General features: G+C 33.5%; 1 protein-coding gene across 1 annotated transcript in view; it reads left to right on the top strand.

The window, feature by feature from the left end:
• LOC129221408 (protein disabled-like) overlaps positions 1–17,107 on the top strand; it is a 58,158-nt gene that overhangs the window by 38,751 nt on the left and 2,300 nt on the right. The window contains exons 8-9 of the mRNA XM_054855893.1: positions 3,413–3,535; positions 11,286–13,205. Coding sequence (XP_054711868.1) covers positions 3,413–3,535; positions 11,286–13,205 — 2,043 coding nt within the window. The remainder of the gene's footprint in view (positions 1–3,412; positions 3,536–11,285; positions 13,206–17,107) is intronic.

The following is a 17,107-nucleotide window of genomic DNA, read 5'->3' as shown; positions in this document are numbered from 1 at the left end:
AAAATATTTTGGTAGCAAGGGCGCCCATATAGGGGGGGTCAAGGGGGGCCCGAGTCCCCCCTTAGAAGTTAGAATTTCCTTGCTTTTAGTACTTTTTTCTTTGCAGAAATGTAAAAACATTTCTTCTCCAGCCATTAATAAATGAGTTATTAAAAATGTCGAATTTTAATGACATTAATCTGTCCTGAAATCTGCTTCCATGGGGAAAATATCCTGCTAAACCATGGTTAAAATATCTGAGCCCCCCTTACAATTTTGTATATGGGCGCCCATGTCTGGTAGTTAAGGACTATTAAATACATAAATCATTGTGCTTTCTAGCAATTTATATTAAGTTTTTTATTCATTTATTTGGTTAATTATAATGCTAATTTATTTATTCAATAATTTATTATTAAATGTTTTTTGTTCCAGACAACAGATAAAATCAAAAGAATACATGGGTCATTCTTCAAAAAGTAACTTTTCAGTCGCATGCCTTTTACAGAAAGAACTTTAAGGAACAATTAATTTCACAATGTTTTTTAATTTCATCAAAAATATATCTTTTTGAACCTGCCAACAACTTTGTAATAATGATTTTTATTTTAATATATTTTTGGTTCATAATGTGTGAATTCTCACCTCCGTGGCATGTCACACACCTGGTGTGAATTTATGTTGCTTAATAGCGTTTTTAATTAAAAGTACCGTATATACTCGCGTATAGGTCGATCTCGCGTATAAGTCGACCCCCCCTTTTTCAGAGAAAAATTCCAGAAAAATCTAAAACCCGCGTATAAGTCGACCCCCATACTTTCCAAAAACATCGCGAATTATTTTCAAAGAAATTTCAAAATAATGAACACATTTATTTACAAATAAAATAGGAATTAAATAGGAAAACATTTCTAAAAGCCTTCAAACTCGGATTCCGAGTCGGACGCAAAAAAAAGTTCATTAAAGTCCGCTTCCGTCATCACCGCGTCATCCTATACATCGGCGGCTGCAGAATCGTCAATGATATCAAAGGATGCGTTCGACGAACCTCACCGGTCAACCGGTAAGTAACCAGTTACTAACTGCGGCGTTCTAACCGGTCGCTCCCGGTCGTGCTCGTCGAACGCACTCTCAGTCTGAATGGCGTGACTGTTGACGATAAATATTTTAATACGTTTCACGATATTTGTTAATTGCTGATTTGATCCTTAATAAAGAGGAATAAAATTATCTTTACTTATGTGTATTATTTAGGTTTTTTTAGTTATTATTTTTGAATAAGTTTACTTTTTCACACTAGCAACTTATCAGCGACTACCTATAACCGCACATTGGCATTTCTCGTAGCTTCCCAGCTCTCGTTGATCGGAAATTTTTTTTCGGAAAATTTGACCCGCGTATAAGTCGACTCCCCTTCCTTTGATCTCATTTTTTGGACAAAATTTCTCGACTTATACGCGAGTATATACGGTATATGTTTATTTCGCAAATGTCGCAAATTCTAATTGTTTAAGTATATTTAACTTTTTCTACCGTGTTTTAATTGGTTTTATAGGGATAAGGAATTATATCACACAATAAATTTTCACCTCCGTTACCCAAAAACAAAATGCCATTTCTCATTAACAAATGGTAGTAATGACATCACATTCTATTTCCCATGGTACAAAGGAAGCCCCTTGTTTATTTCCAGCCATAAAGAAGTTGTCAAATTTTTGTTGAAAAACAAGAAGATAGATTTTGTCTTAAAAACTAAATGTGGTTATTGGGAATTCTCAGCTCTGTGGGCTTGATACTCAGAATGTTAATTAATGTAAAAAACGAAGTGCACATGTTTTCATATGCTTAACATATGCAGATTGTAGCAACGCAGAAAAAGTTACTTTCCCTGAAAAAACGTATCCATTAGCCCTATATTAATTGAAAATTCCTCATCTCCGTGACCGGCCTTATCAATGTCATTATTTCTGAGGTGAGAATAAGTGCTGGAAGGGAAATACATCAATTTTAGACAATTTACCAAAATTATAATTTACTAGTATATTCTCAAGTTTACTAATTTGGAAATATATTAATACACTGGCCTCAAGGTACAGGATTAGTGAATTTTCTTTTCTTTCATCGGGGAGTAATACTAATAATGGCATCGCTGTTTTGGCAAAATGGGTAAAGTAGATGTAAAATTATTGAAGAAAGAAGCAATGCTCATTAAAAAATGTATTAGTTTTGAAGCAATGTGAGGAAGAAAATACAAGACTGCTGTTTGAACAAGTATCTACTCCTTTAGAGAAAAATGAAGATAAATGTGACTTGTTTGAAAGTTACAGCTGTTCTTTAAATGCAGATCAAAGTTTATCGTGCAACTTGCCCCTTGCAAAAGAGAAAAGAGGTAGGAAGAATGTTCTAAATAATGATGTTGCTGTGAGTCTTGATGCAGCAAAGTTGAGTGATAAAAGCAGCTATTGTCTTGACAACAGCGCTGCTTAAACGTGTAGTTTGTGATCCATTGGACTACAACTTAAACAAATCCTCTCATCGTGGCCCGTTGAAAATTCAATTTTATTTTTTAACCTCATATAAGAACCACCCTAATGTGCGTATGTATCTCGCATAACTCAAAAACGGAATGTCCTAGAAAGATGAAATTTAGTACATAGACTCCTAGTGGGATCTAGTTGCGCACCTCTCCTTTTGGTTGCATTTGGATATTCCTAAGAGGGTCTTTTACACCTTTTTGGGGGGAAATCATTGTTAATATCAATGCAAACTCAAGTGGTGTTATAATTTGGCAAACACTTGGCGACATATTGCCAAGTTTTTTTGCACACTTGGCGACAAATTTGGCAGAGTTTTTTTATATATTTTTTTAATTTGGTTTCATTCTGTCCACTATTGGCGATATTTAGAGAGCTAATCATGGAATCACATTAAAATGTCCAATGTTGGGAAAATTAATCAGTAAAACATTTTTTTGCTTCAGGTTGCAACAAACTTGGGGCAAAAATATTTAAAGTGTTTCTTTCTTACTCCAAAGCACTACTATTATTATTAAATTGACTTAAAAGGAAGTCACGTGATGCACACATCAGCTCGTTTTATATAAAAGTTTTGAATAAATACTTAGAAATATATTTATTGCAAAAAAGAAAAAGAAATGAAAGTACTTTTTCTACTTAAATTCTTTCATATCTTTTTTAGAACTTTTCTGTGCTCTTTTTATTAAATAAAATTGCCATTCATCAGAAAGCACCTCCCCCCCCCTCTCTTTTTTTTTTTTTTTTTTGTCTGGGGGGAAACACTCCATACTGAATATTTGCTTTTCTCATGTTTGTTCTTAATTTATAAAAAATTATTTGGGAGAAAGAATTTGTTTCTAATATGCAGATAAGTGATATTTTTTCAGGATAATCATGAATTGTTTTCTTCTTAATAGGGAATATCGCAAATGGATAATAGCATTGCATCTGCAGTTACTCAAGGTTATGGATTTTCCTTTTCAGAAGATGATGTTTCAGAGTCAAGTTGTGGTTCTGTTCCCACGCCATTTCATTTTAAGGTCAGAAAATGGTTGTTTTCAGTGTTGTATCTTTATATATTATTTCTGTAGCCTGATTTTGGTTTCTACGCCAGATTTTCCTCAATTCTTGATTGATTTCTTTGATTTACGCCTTATTTTAAAGCTTATGGTGCTGGCTACTGACGAAAAATAGACCCACGGTCTAAAAATTGCTTTTTTCAGCCGAAAAACCTGTTTTAAAGAACCAGAATGAGGTTTTCGGTTAAACTTATAACTTTAATTTGCGCTATGATTGACACAGCTGAATAGCTTGATCGGCAGAGCGTTCTCTTCGTAACCAGGAGAATGCGCGTTCGGGCCCACGTCCGGACAATCTGCAACAAAAAATTAAAGCAATATCGCGCATTACATGAACACTTAATTAAGTGAATAACGACTGTGAAAGAATAGAATAAATGAGAAGGAAACGCTCCATGCTGTTATGAAAACTTGATGCAACGTGGTGCTAAATAACTTCTGCATAATAAAGCTTATTTTTTGTTTGTTCGTTTTTAAAGCTTTGGCTTCAGTAAGAAAATTAAACCATAATGTAAGCGAAAATGTAAGTAACAGGTTTAAAATTTCAGACTACAATAGAATTGTCTTTTGTTCAGAAAAAAATATTAAATCGTATATTGAAATATATATTCTTCTAATGAGTTTTTGACGCTTTGTACAAATAAAAAAAATTATTACCTTAATTTGAAGGGTAAAATATATATTTTTTCTTCTTTTTGCAAAAAAACAAATAGCTTATCACATTTTTACTACATTCTAAAAGCTACGCTTTAAAAAGAGCATAGTTCAATTTATTGTGTATTTTAACCGTGCTGTTAAATGATGAACACGTGCTGCCATCTAAGGTATAATGGTTCAAGCAGCTTGCGGTAACAAATTGTAAAAATTTTCAAAAATAAAAACATTTTTCTTCGATATCTTATCTTATATATTATTCCCCTCTCATTTTAAAACTTATCAGGCTGGCTAATGACGAAAAATAGACTTACGGTCGAAAAATCAAGTTTTCGAAAACGCCCCTTGCTGTTTCAAAACCTTGATGCAGCCTGTAGTTCTTATGCTTTTTTTTTAAAAGCAAAGTTCTAATGCAGTTTTCCAATTTTTTACGTCGCTTTCGGCAAAAAAAAAAAGCCTGTGTGTGTGTGTTCATATTTTAATAAAACTTAAAAGCACTGGAATTAGTTGTTCGGTTAAGTTGATAAATTTTTTTCGGTAGCGCGTTTGGCTATAAACTATCTGAACTTCGGGCTGTCCGACATAATATCAAATGAGATCTTCGTCATTCTTGAATCAAATTCCGTGCTTTTCGAATAATTTTAAATCGTATCATGCTGGTTAATGACAAAACATAGAAGCATGATCTTATTATTATTATTATTATTATTATTACTATTATTATTATTATTATTATTATTGGCAAAAAGCTTTTTTGCTTTTTTTTACTACGCATTCCTTCAATGAATAGCTTTCGAAAAGGAAGGCGCAATTGCTAGGTTTGTTGGGGTGTCGGGCTGTTACTCAGAATGGCGCCAATTCGAATCCGTGCCAATAAATATCTCTTTAATATTTCTTTTTTCCCGTCAGATGCTCACATGGGCAGGACTCTGTTTGCCACAACCTGTTTTTTTACATGCACAATTATTGCTTTTTCACGAGTCACTACTTAGCCACACTTTTAATGATATTTATGTTTGAATTGAAAATATGTACGACCAAAAGGTGAGCGATGATCAAATTATCACAACGTTGTATTTAACGAGGTTTTGTTACTGATGTCTTTAAATTACATGCCTTCTCTTCTGGGCTTACTTTTTTTTTCGGTTCTTCTTCATAATGTTCTTCCTTTGAAATTTTTAAAGAGCGAAATACCTTATGAAACGATTCGAAGAACAGTGCGGAGTTCCGCACGGGTCGACTAGTCTAATTATATTTTGGAAAGTTCTCAAAAATGCATTTAAGTCCTTGCAGCAAAAAAAAAGTAGTGTGTGTTTAACTATCTTGTATATCTATGTTATTCTATTTTTTCTGCAACAAAAGCAAATTTCATTTAGTTTTAGAAGGAGATAAATGCTGTTTTAAACACCTGTTTATCAGGTGAATGAATTGGTATAATAGTTGATTGTGACGCAATCTTCACTTTGGTACTAGAGATGTCGAGGTCGAACATGAAAGGGAATGGGATATTACGAGTGTTTGCGTTTTTAAGGGATTGATTGCAGGAGAAAAAACTGCTGGCTCCGCTCTGTGAGAATAGGAATTTTCAGTCGATTCATGTGAATCTTTGCATATGGTCTGTGGACAATCTTTGCAGCTGACTTTTGTATACATTCTTGTGCTCAGTGTAATAATCCAAAACTGAATGCATAAATTCTTTTTCAACTATATAAAACGTTTGTATGGCATTTACGCTCGTATTGACCAACGCGAGTTGAGGAAGAGTAGTTGAACCCAGGGCTAACTCAAACCGCGAGGTTACTCACAGTTGTTATTATCCCACAGCGAGTCACCCAGACCCCCCCTAGATGTAAAAGCTTCCTAGATGTAAAAGCCGCTCTCATTGGTGGATTTTGGTCATGTGATGCTGTTTACAGGAGAGGCAAAGCCGACGGGTCGGCGCAACTAATGTTGATTTTGAAGCACGTTGTTAGGCTGATTTTCCAACGAAAGTGTTTTTTTTTTCTTCTATTTATCACTAAAAGATGAATTCCACTTCCACAAAAACAAATTATACTCCGTTCGAAGTTAAAATACTGGCTTCGCTGGGTGACAATTACAAAGAAATTAGAGTGCAAGAACTATTTTTCATTAAATATCTTGAGAAATTATACGAAAATTCTATCTTAAACAATTTTGTTTTAAAACTGATTTTATTGATATGATTTTACAAATTGTATACCATTATACTTATTCACTAAATTTATATGAGCCAAGTGCTATATATATATTTTGTTTCATTTAAAACATAGTCACTTTTATCGTTATTAATGGAATTTAAACATTCTTGTCATGTCACAGCACCTAAACCTCAACTTTTTTAATCCAAGGCATGAATCATTATTCAGATTAAGTTTCTTATTGTTACTTCAGTATCTTAAAAGTACTCATCACTTATAGAGTTAATTTATACAGAATTGAGAATTCAAATAAATTTCGCTTTGTACTAAGAAGTCCAAAAGCTTTGTTGACAAAAAACTCACCCTCCACTCACAAAACAAACAATAGCGTAAAAACTGAAAAATGAAAGCTATAAAAATACTATATCTTTCTGTTTTTGTTTTAGCATTTTCGTTATGAAAAAGAGAATGGAAGAAGAAAAAATATCAGTTTTATTGAAAGTTATTTTACTATATAATACCTCAGACTTTTGTTTTTAATCAAACATGTCATTTAGTCACACATGAGTTTGCACAGTTATTAATGAATAGACTTTTATAGATTGTGCTGAATATTTGTGACTGCTTATTATCAAAACCAGTTTGCACCAATTGCATTAGAGTCAGGGAGGGTGAGAGGAATGGGACAACTATATATATACCGAAAGAAACTGTTTCAGGATCTTTCCTGATTCTAAATTGTTATGTTTGCTTGATAAGAAATATTTTTTCTTTTATTTGAGTATGAATGCAGCTTTCTCAATCTTCCCGACTTTCACAATTTGTTATTCTGGATATTTTTAAATGACAATTAAACTCATAGTTTATCATTTCAGTAAATTACCGCCCTATAGCCAGAGCTAAGACAGAAATACATGAAATACCCTGCCAGCTCAGTCAATTCCAGCCGAGGACTACAGTTTCGTGCTTATTAACACTCATCAGCCCGGCGTAGGAAGCGACTGAGCTGGTGGTGGGAAAACCACCCAGCTGTTTTATACCTCCAGCTCAATCGCTTCCTAAGCTGGGCTGATGAGTGTTAATAAGCATGAAACTGCAGTCCTCGGCTGGAATTGACTGAGCTGGCAGTGTATTTCATGTACTCCTGGTTTATGTTTGAGTTATAAGATTTAAATAGCTTTTTAATTAGGAGGCAGAAGTTTTTTTTTTATCAACCATAGTGTAACAATTCACTTTAGTTAACACAGAAAAATATTTTAAACAATAAAAAATTGAGCCGTCCCTTATATTTAAAAAAAATCTCCAGTTATTTCCTCATCAGACTTTGATTTGTATGTTTATATCAGAACAAGATCATTTAGGCACTTTTGACCAACACTGCTCTTTAAATAGATCTGCCCCTCTTAATTTTTTTTTTTAATACATCGAAAATTTCCTTTACCACACTTTCATCTTCTACACGATCCATTCTCCTGATAAAATCGAAACAATGGAACTCGCTCAATTATTTGAGTAAATTTCAACGATTGATCTCAGTTCAGAGAATTCCGATTTGATAACTGCCATAGATTAAGTCTTCAAGCAGGGCGTTAAAAATCAAACAATATAATAATACAAGCAATGTTTTAAAAAATGATACGTATATTGTAATATTTTGTTGTCAAAAAATATTTTTGGTTATATTAAGGGATAAAGTTCTTGTTATTAACGTTTGAAATATTAAATGAGACCTACTAATATTCAGTGCAGCATTATTTGCTTAATATTAAGCATATTTGTATAGTAAATGCTTTGTACAATGAAGCATGCCCTGTCCATGGGGAGCAAAGTAGATTAGGCAAAATGAAATAGTTCATATCATTTACTCATTCAGTCTTTTATCAAATCACGTACATGTTCATTTATTAATTAGTTCAGAGGTTCCCAAACTTCAGACCCCCGTGGACTCCCTCCGGAAGAATCACAAACTTCGGGGAGACCCCTGCCCCCTCGCGGAAAAAAGTGATTTGACACAGTTAAATCTATTTTTTTTTCTAATATATTTTTACGCTTTCCATAAAATTTATTTATTCGTTGTTCTGTATATTTTTCAGAACTCTTATCTGGTTTTCATTTTTTTTCTTAAATTATTATTTTGAGTAATGGAAGTAAATTCTATTTGAAATTCAATTAGAAATAAAAATGTTATCACCAAATTTCTACAACAAGTTTACTATTAAAAATGAACTTTTGAAGTTGTGAACAAAACAGTGATGAACTTTGGCGCGTACTCCACTGGCCAGCTGAATGCTTACGTTTGCTGTCTACCGCGCTTTCTGATTATGATAATTAGGAAGCAAGTTAAACATTGCACTCTGTGCTAATGGCATCAGTGAATGCCATTTCATCAGTTGTGAAGCCTTGTGCAGAAGTGTAAAAAATGAAATTGTATCTGTGCAATGATTAAAATAATTGTTGAAAAATATTAAACTTCCTCAAATTATTTCAAAAATTGACAAATCCTATGTTTTCAGCATGCTCTTTGAGAAAGGAAATACTTTTAAAATTTCGGAAACGATCCCATTATTAAAATCAACTGCAATTTATAGCATTTGATCTATTTCAGCCTTTGCTAGAAATTTTGAATGTTGACTATTAAATTCTGTTTCGAAAATTTTGGAGCAAAAGTAGCACAGCTGTAAAAATATGCCTGAATGTTTGCACTTTCCTCAATATAGTTTTGTAACAATATGAACTTCGTCATGTACACAAAATTAATTAATGTAGAGTGTGTTTACTTCTGAGAGTTCCAAGGGGGGGGGGATTGCTGCGTCTTGCGTGTACTTAAGCGAGAACTTTTTTATTCCTCATAAATGGGCTTTCTTTTCGAATTAAAATATCGTTACTCATCCTTCAATCTCAATTACATTTAACGTTTTAGCTTGTAGCACCGCGAAACCCCTGGCATGCACTCGCGGACCCCCCAGGGGTCTGCGGACCACTGTTTGGGAAACTCTGAATTAGTTCATTTACATTCCTTTATTTAATAATTTCTTTATTAACTCATTCATTCCTTTATTTTCTTATTAATTTGCTATTTTATTCACTTATTTAAATTATTTTCGTTTTTTCTTTCATTTTCTTCTCAGTTATTAATTCACTCTTTTATTTCCCCATTTATTTGATAAAAAATATCTTCAATGATGAAATTAAAAACAGTTTATTAGAAAAATGTTTCATTTTTCACTTTGCCCCATGAAAAAAAAGATGAAACATTTCCACCTTTTTTCTGAGGCACAAATTTACTGCTAAAAGTGAAAAATATTTCATTGCGAGTTTTATCGTAAAATATATTGTTCTTCCTTCATGTACCGTTATTTTCAGAAAAAAATTTCAATTTGTTCATTTTGAAAAAAAGTAATTTACCTTAAATATTTCACTTTGCCTCCACATACAAAAAAAGACATGTGCAAAATATTTAATTCATTTACATATCGCCATTATCAAGATAATTTAGTTAGTAATTATTAAAAATCAAGTATATTCGATTCTCATCGCTGATTAGTGTTTAATGTTAAATAATTTCAAATTTCATAACCAGAATCAGTGCCAGATTAATCATGTCGCAATTGCGAGGAGTCCCCATGAGATTAGAGCCCCTTTCTTTTATTTATTAAGCCGAATTTTTCGAGGCTTACATTCAGTTAATTCCAGCAATCCCAAATCCTTCAGCATAAACAAGTCGTAGTGGGGTAGTTGTCCGATGTCCGCCATCTTTAGTAGCTCGCTGTCGCAAGTTAACTCGCCGAAACCAAGGGGCTAGATTTGAGCTGAAAAACCAGTTCACAACACAGCGTTGACTCCAATCCGCGTTGGTTAATAGCGTCAACTCTTCGATTGGCAGATAACCCTTGGATGCCAGAGTTACTCGCGTTGGTTAATAAGAGCGTTAGTTTGTAAAGTTCTGTGCAACCCAATTTAGTTTATATTATAAGTAATAAAACAGTTGCCTTTGCAGAGTTCATATGATCCTTAAGGTCCTTGAAAAGAACTTATTTTCCATTTCCAGGTTCTTGTTTTTTCTGTTATGTCCAAGTTTTCTTTTTTTTTTTCTGTTATGTCCAAGTCTTGGTTTTCATGTGTCATGTTTTCCAGTTAAAGTGCTGCACTAACCTAAGCAGCCAATAATGTCGAAGCCATAGCAATGGCAATGTCTTACATCGTGACAGTTATGGCATTGTTACTTCTGCTTGGTTATCTCTCAATTAGAATTGCCTTTTCTCCCAATTTTTTCATGTAAGTTTCTTTTTTCGCGAAATCTTTCGTTCTTCCTCTTTGTGGTTGATTTATCTTGATCTTTTGTTGTTATTAATAAAAACTTCCTGATTTTTTTTAAAACTTGGATCAACTTTTTGACACTTAACTGATATTTTTAACGACTAATCTAAGCACTATTATAGTTCATTGCAGTATTTTGCTTGTGTGAGTTGATGTGATTCGAGTGCCCCCTGTCCTCATCGGTTAATCAAATTTCGCATCTCACAAAATTTTCCTTAAATTTTCCCCTTAAAATTGACTGCAAGTTTGCTGCAAGATTGAAGGATTAATGATTATTTTTAAAACCTGCATATTTCTTTCATTTTCATTCCCTATTGCTTTTCAGCCGTTCTGGCTATAGTATAAATTCAGGAGTGAACTACTAATGCTTTCAAAAGCCATTATGAATAAACTGCAGTAATATTTTGCTAAAAATTTACTTCTTTTGCTAATATTTTTCAGTCTACAAAATTTTAATTTTGAAGATTTAAGTAATTTTTATAGATTTCTTAACATTTGAATGAGAGTTGTCTAAAAGAATGAACCTATCTATATATTTTTGAATATTAAAATATACTTTCTTTTTTTGTTTTGTTTTTTAGTTAGATAAATTGTCTTCACTTTATCAAGAAACATTATCAGTATCATCCAGATCTTCATCTACTTCAGATTATAACATTTGCAACCCTGAAAACAAATCTGATGATATTGAAATGTTAAGAAATGAAGTATTTGGTGTTGTTTCACCTGTCAATCCTGTTCAAGAACCTAGCGCAACATCATCTGGTTTGATTGAAGATTCTAACTCTTATTCAGAAATTTCTGACCAAAGCAATGCTACATCATCAAATACTGCTGAAGATCGCTATGCAGTATTTTTAGACATTGATTCTTTACCTAGTATTTTTGATAATCCAGACATTGTCAAGTCTTCTCACTCACTTGAAAAAGTTGAGCTTTTGTGTTCAAGTAAAGAAAATATTAGTAATACAAGTAATGAAAGCTCTGACATTGTTACGGAAGTGAAATCCTCTACACCCATTGTATTTGCAGAATTAGATCCTTTAGGTTCACAACCTTACGTTGATAAAAAAGATTTCTTCTGTGACATTAAGAATCCTCCCAAAAAGGTGTTAAAAGATCTAGTTGGTGATAGTTCAGAGCATTTTCCAAGTTCTGTAGAAAGTGACAGTTCAGAGCTCTGTCAAGCTTCTTTGAAAAATGATTCACTTTCAAATCCTACTGCAAGTGATTTGCATTTTACTTTTGAGAAAAAGCAGCAGTTTAATCCATTTTCAGAGGCCAGCAACTTGCCGGCTCCTGCTACTCCTCCAAAGTTGCCGCCCAAAAAATCAGCTTGTACTTTACCAACAATTCCTCTCTCTTCTCAAACAAATGGTGAATATGAGCCTGCTACAGGAGACGCAGCATGGGGCACTAAAAATCCATTTAATCCTTTTGCTATTGAGGATTTCCCTGACATTCCCCCACCAAATTCTCCTCCTCCACCACCACCTCCTAGATTACCTACAAAACCAGAATATCCTATTAGTATGTCGCCACCACCACCTAGACCTCCAAGTCGTACAAATGGTGTGCCAACACCTCCCCTGCCAAGGCGAAAAATGCCCATTGCTAATTGCAATCGGTCATGGTTCTCATTTGACCAAGATGCGGCGTCTATGTCTTCAATACCATCAAACCCAGACATTGAAAGCCATTCCAATCAGTTTTCTCCTCCCATTCCATCACCTGCTCGAAAAATAGCTCCCTGTAAACTTGAATCAACAGCGCTTAAGAGTTCAAGTGCTTCTAATAGTCCAGCTACTATACGAAGGCTTCACAATCAGAGCCCATTATTTGGCAATTCTTCTCTTTCAAGAGAATCGAGAGATGCAACAAAGCATAATAATGTAAATAAATCTCCCCATAAAATGTTGTCACGCCATTCATCCATATTGCAAGAAAGTGATACTGCAACTGCATATAGTCTTTTTGTTCCATCAAATAGTGTAATTATTGATGAATGCTCCGAGAAAACAGAGTCCTCGAGTCACTCACCACCCTTGCCGCCAAAGCCTGTGTCAATTTCTCGTCCTAGACCTTCACCCAGTAAAAAAATGCTTGCTACAGCAAAAAACAGCAGTTCGTCTCATTACAGTTCAAACATTTCTGGCACAGAAACAGCAAATAGTACTCATTCATCAAGCTCATTGGTATTTTCAAGTGTGGATGAATGCAAAAGTGGTAGCAGTTCTGAAGCCCTTTTTGTCAACAGTACTGGAAGTCAATCTGATGTGTTTTCCCAAAGTAGCCAAGAACAGTCTTCCAGAAGTCCAGAAGAAAAGCCTTGTGAGTTAAGTCCTGACAGTATCTTCCGCAGAAAAAGTGATCCTTTTGCTGATGACTTCTTTTTATCACTACCCAAAAGATCTTCGTGTGACAGTGAACCCTTTGTGATGAAAAATTCTCTGAAACAAAATTGTTCTAATGGTGTTGAAGCAAATTTTGAAGACTTAAAGGTGAGTATATTTAGTGAACATTGTTTTCTAGTGAAAATTTTTAATTGAAAATTTTCATCAATTAAAATTACTGTTGCTTTTGTTTTTCATTTTGTGTCGAAAGTCTGAGCAATTTTAATACTTTTGTTTGGTTAGAACTATAACAAAGTTTGACTGTAAATGTGATTGTTTATAAATGCTTGAAACATTAAATACTGCAAGTAAAAAGGTTACTTTTATGGGATCAATTAAAAACAAACTGATAAAATTATTAAAACAGCAATAAGAGTTACGAACACGTCTCAAGACTGCAAGAAACGCCTCTTACACATGGGCGGATTTATGGGGGGTTAGAGGGGGGCAATGCCCCCCCCCCAGTTTTGGGAGGAGTTTATATAGTAACAACTTATCTTCCAAAATCTTATAACAAAACAAAATCATGATTTTTCTTTTTTGAATAGGAAATTAAAGTTTATTTTTTCTTTTAAACTTAAAATAGCCGTTTCTTACAAAGTTTGAACAATACTGTGCAACTGTATATAATCTACTACTCAATTTCAGAAACTGGAAAGTGCAAATTATTGATAGGTTCTAAAATCCCTGAAAAGAATTGGCGCAGTATAGCCTACAAGGCTCTTGAGCCAAAAACCCAATCTAACCAAACAAACCTTGCAAATAATTAGACAAGTTTTTGAAACTCCTAGCAAAGTGTGCTTCAATTGTATCTCTTATCAAGTGTATAAATTAAGAATTGTTCAAATGGGTAGTATGTTACTCTCTTGATACCTATTCTCTAAATCTGTGCACCATTTCTTTTAAAGTGTTAACTTGCATCACAAAGCACTTTTAAAGCGTAAAACTTTAAAAAAAAAAATTGCCTATTATTTCCAATTAACCCTTATAAGACTTCAAAATGCAGAATTTTATATCCATTTTAGATAATTTCCTCCGGGGGAGTAACCCCCGGGCCCCTTAAAACTGGAGATATTCTATATCCCACTTAAAAGGGAGCACTGCGTCACTCTCTTAATACCAGCCCCCTCTCTTTTAAGGTCAATTTAAAAAGGACCACATGATTACACACAGTAATGAAAATGGCACATAAAAAAGTAAAGAATGGCCTTACGCATCACAGAAAACAGACAAAAACATGGGAGGGGGGAGGGCAATTAAAAATGTTGCTCCAAAAAAAAAAAATCCTGCCCCCCCAGGAACTCAGTTCTAAATCCGCCTCTGCTCTTACAAAGTGAATCAAGAGTTTATGCATGTATAGACATTCAACAGTTGCATCCAGAACCAGTCTGTTGAAAACTTGTATAACTGCCTGTTTTTTACAATTTTAATTGTATTTGTTTCCAAATTAAATGCTGTCGCAGCTAAATAATACAGTGGAACTCTGATTTTACATTTTCTGTTTCATAAGTTATCCCACTTCAAGGTCTTTTTCTGAAGGTTTAGGAAAATTGGTATACTGTCTAACCATGGATTGTATGGAAAGCCTATTATCCGGTTTATAGACGGATATGGATGTGTCTATTACCTTTTAGGGATAGTAGTTTTTCTGACAGATGTGCGTGTTTGTCCCTTAATTATTTCTACTCAGTTTTATAAAAATTGCAATTTATTCACTGGAATAATTTTTAAATCAAACTATATTCGATGGATATTCTCACTCAAAAATTAATAGATTTATTTTGTTTACAACATAATTTGGAGTTTACGATTTTGCTTTTAAATTTCCGAGCGCAGCGAAAACATTTATTTTCTTTTTGTTGTTTCCATAGAAACTCATTGTGTTTCCACTCATTTTCACCTCAATAAAGACAATAGATAAATAAGGCTCTGGTGAAATTATGAAACGCGTGCATCAAAATCTCAGCTATTTTTCCATCTCCCCTATTGGATTCATTTTGATGGAATCTCCTTCACTTGGCTGATTGCCAAGTTACATACAATCCGCAGTCAAACAGTACCAGTAATATTAAAATTTTCTAGATTTTTCATCTTTTTTTTTTCAGAAAATCCACTTAATATGTTATTCTTAAAACTAATCAAATCAAATTTTCTCTATAATACTCACACAAGCTTTTTTTTCTGGGTCTGTTTTTTTTTAACTGTTACAAGCTGTTCTGCCATTCTTTCTTTTACTTTTTTACTTTTTTCTTTTTTTGCCAAGGCATGAAACTTTAAAACCAATTTTGTTTTGTGTATGCAAACCACAAAGCAAATTTGTAAAAATTTATTAATGCAAATTGCTCTATGAATGAAATTGTATCTAGAAACAGAAAACAAGTGGACTAAATTTCTTCCATGTCAAATTTAAATGATACCCTTGTAGTTATATTCTCACTCCTTATATTACATTTTCCCGCTTGTTGCAATACTTATCATTAGTTCGATGAAATATATAATATCGAGTGTATGTATATTAAGGTGACCCTTAGCTATAGGGCATTTTGAAAGTTAAAATTTTATTGCTCCCACCCTCTTATCTTGTTCCAATGAATAAAAAAACAAGCTACACAAAATTTCCCTTCATTTGAACAGTTTCTAGGGGTGCCTCAAATGCCTTAAAGTTCAACCAGTCCAAGAAATTTAGTAAAATTTTTTACAAGATTACATTTTTCTTCAACAACGCAACAATTTCTAGAGAATAATTGCATATTATTATGTCATATACTTTCTATAGATTAAAAACAAACTGCGAACAAGCGAATGTTGAACATTATTTTTTCATAACTGAGAATTTAGTAAAAGTGGGACAGTTTTCACGGTTTTCAGCTACAATGTGTAAAACAAAATTTTTCTCCCTTTCATCTTTTGTGAGAATATTATTGTGTTCCTAAATTAATTTTACACCTTTCTGCAGCATCAATCACAACAATTATTTTGTCAGGTTTTCCAATTCCGCTTATATAACCATAGTGTTCTTTCCAAGTTGAAGAGTCTTTGTCACCTATGTTTCTTGCTGTTGTTTCTGGCCTAACTGCTCGAATTTCATTGGTTAAGCCCTGTTTTTCAAGTGCTTGATAAGCAGTCTTGACTTTCTTCTCCTGATAATGTTGGGATTTTAGGAACTCCCAACTATTGCTCCATCCATGAAAATTTATTATGATTTCCAAGCTATTGATCGTTTTAATTCCTGTGAATGCTCGGACAAATTTTCCATCCTAGTGTAACACTAATTCTTGGTAATCGTTAAGGTTAAATGTTTGCAGAACTTTTTGATGTTTCTCTTCTCTAAATATTTTTTGAAGGCACTAAAGACAAGTTCAATTTAAATTTCATGTCTATCAGTAATACTTCAGAAAAACGAGGAGCAAAAACTGCAATATGCCTCATGTTTCTGTTCAAGTCGTAACTCCCGTGCTTGTAATGTCACTGCTGTGTTAGTTGCTGGTGTTTGCTTATCAATGACAGAAGTACTGTCACTGTTGCCAAAATCATCATTGCTTGGGGTACTTGAAACCAAATCATAAGCTCTTATTGCGACAAATTGTCATTTCATTTCTTCACAAATTCTTTCCTTTCGAATAACTTCCTTCTTTTCACATCGATTTTTTTCTCCTTTTACGCTATTTTTTCAGCACCAATCATGGAGCGTGGGAGTCCTTTTTGCTCTGAAGAACTAGGAATTTCTTATCTTCTTCATTTTTGATCTCTTTCAAAGCATGCACAATGTTGAAGAGATTGTCCACAATTTCAGGTCTCGCCCCTCAAAAAGATATCTTCTCACTATTTTTATCTAGAGTTCTAGAAAAAAAATTCTGTAACTGTTTGTATGCATCATGGAGTTTAGACTTATTTATCAACTTTTCTAGTAGGAATTCATGCATTTTGCCAGAAAACAGAAAATTTCTTGAGTCTCAAACGCTGCACTTTTTTTTTTTTTTTTTTTTTTTGTCATACTTACAACATTAGAT

The sequence above is a fragment of the Uloborus diversus genome, chromosome 1 (genome assembly GCF_026930045.1).
Source record: "Uloborus diversus isolate 005 chromosome 1, Udiv.v.3.1, whole genome shotgun sequence".
Taxonomy (NCBI): Eukaryota; Metazoa; Arthropoda; class Arachnida; order Araneae; family Uloboridae; genus Uloborus; species Uloborus diversus.
Note: the sequence above shows the minus strand (reverse complement) of the source record. Positions and strands in the feature narration are given on the sequence as shown.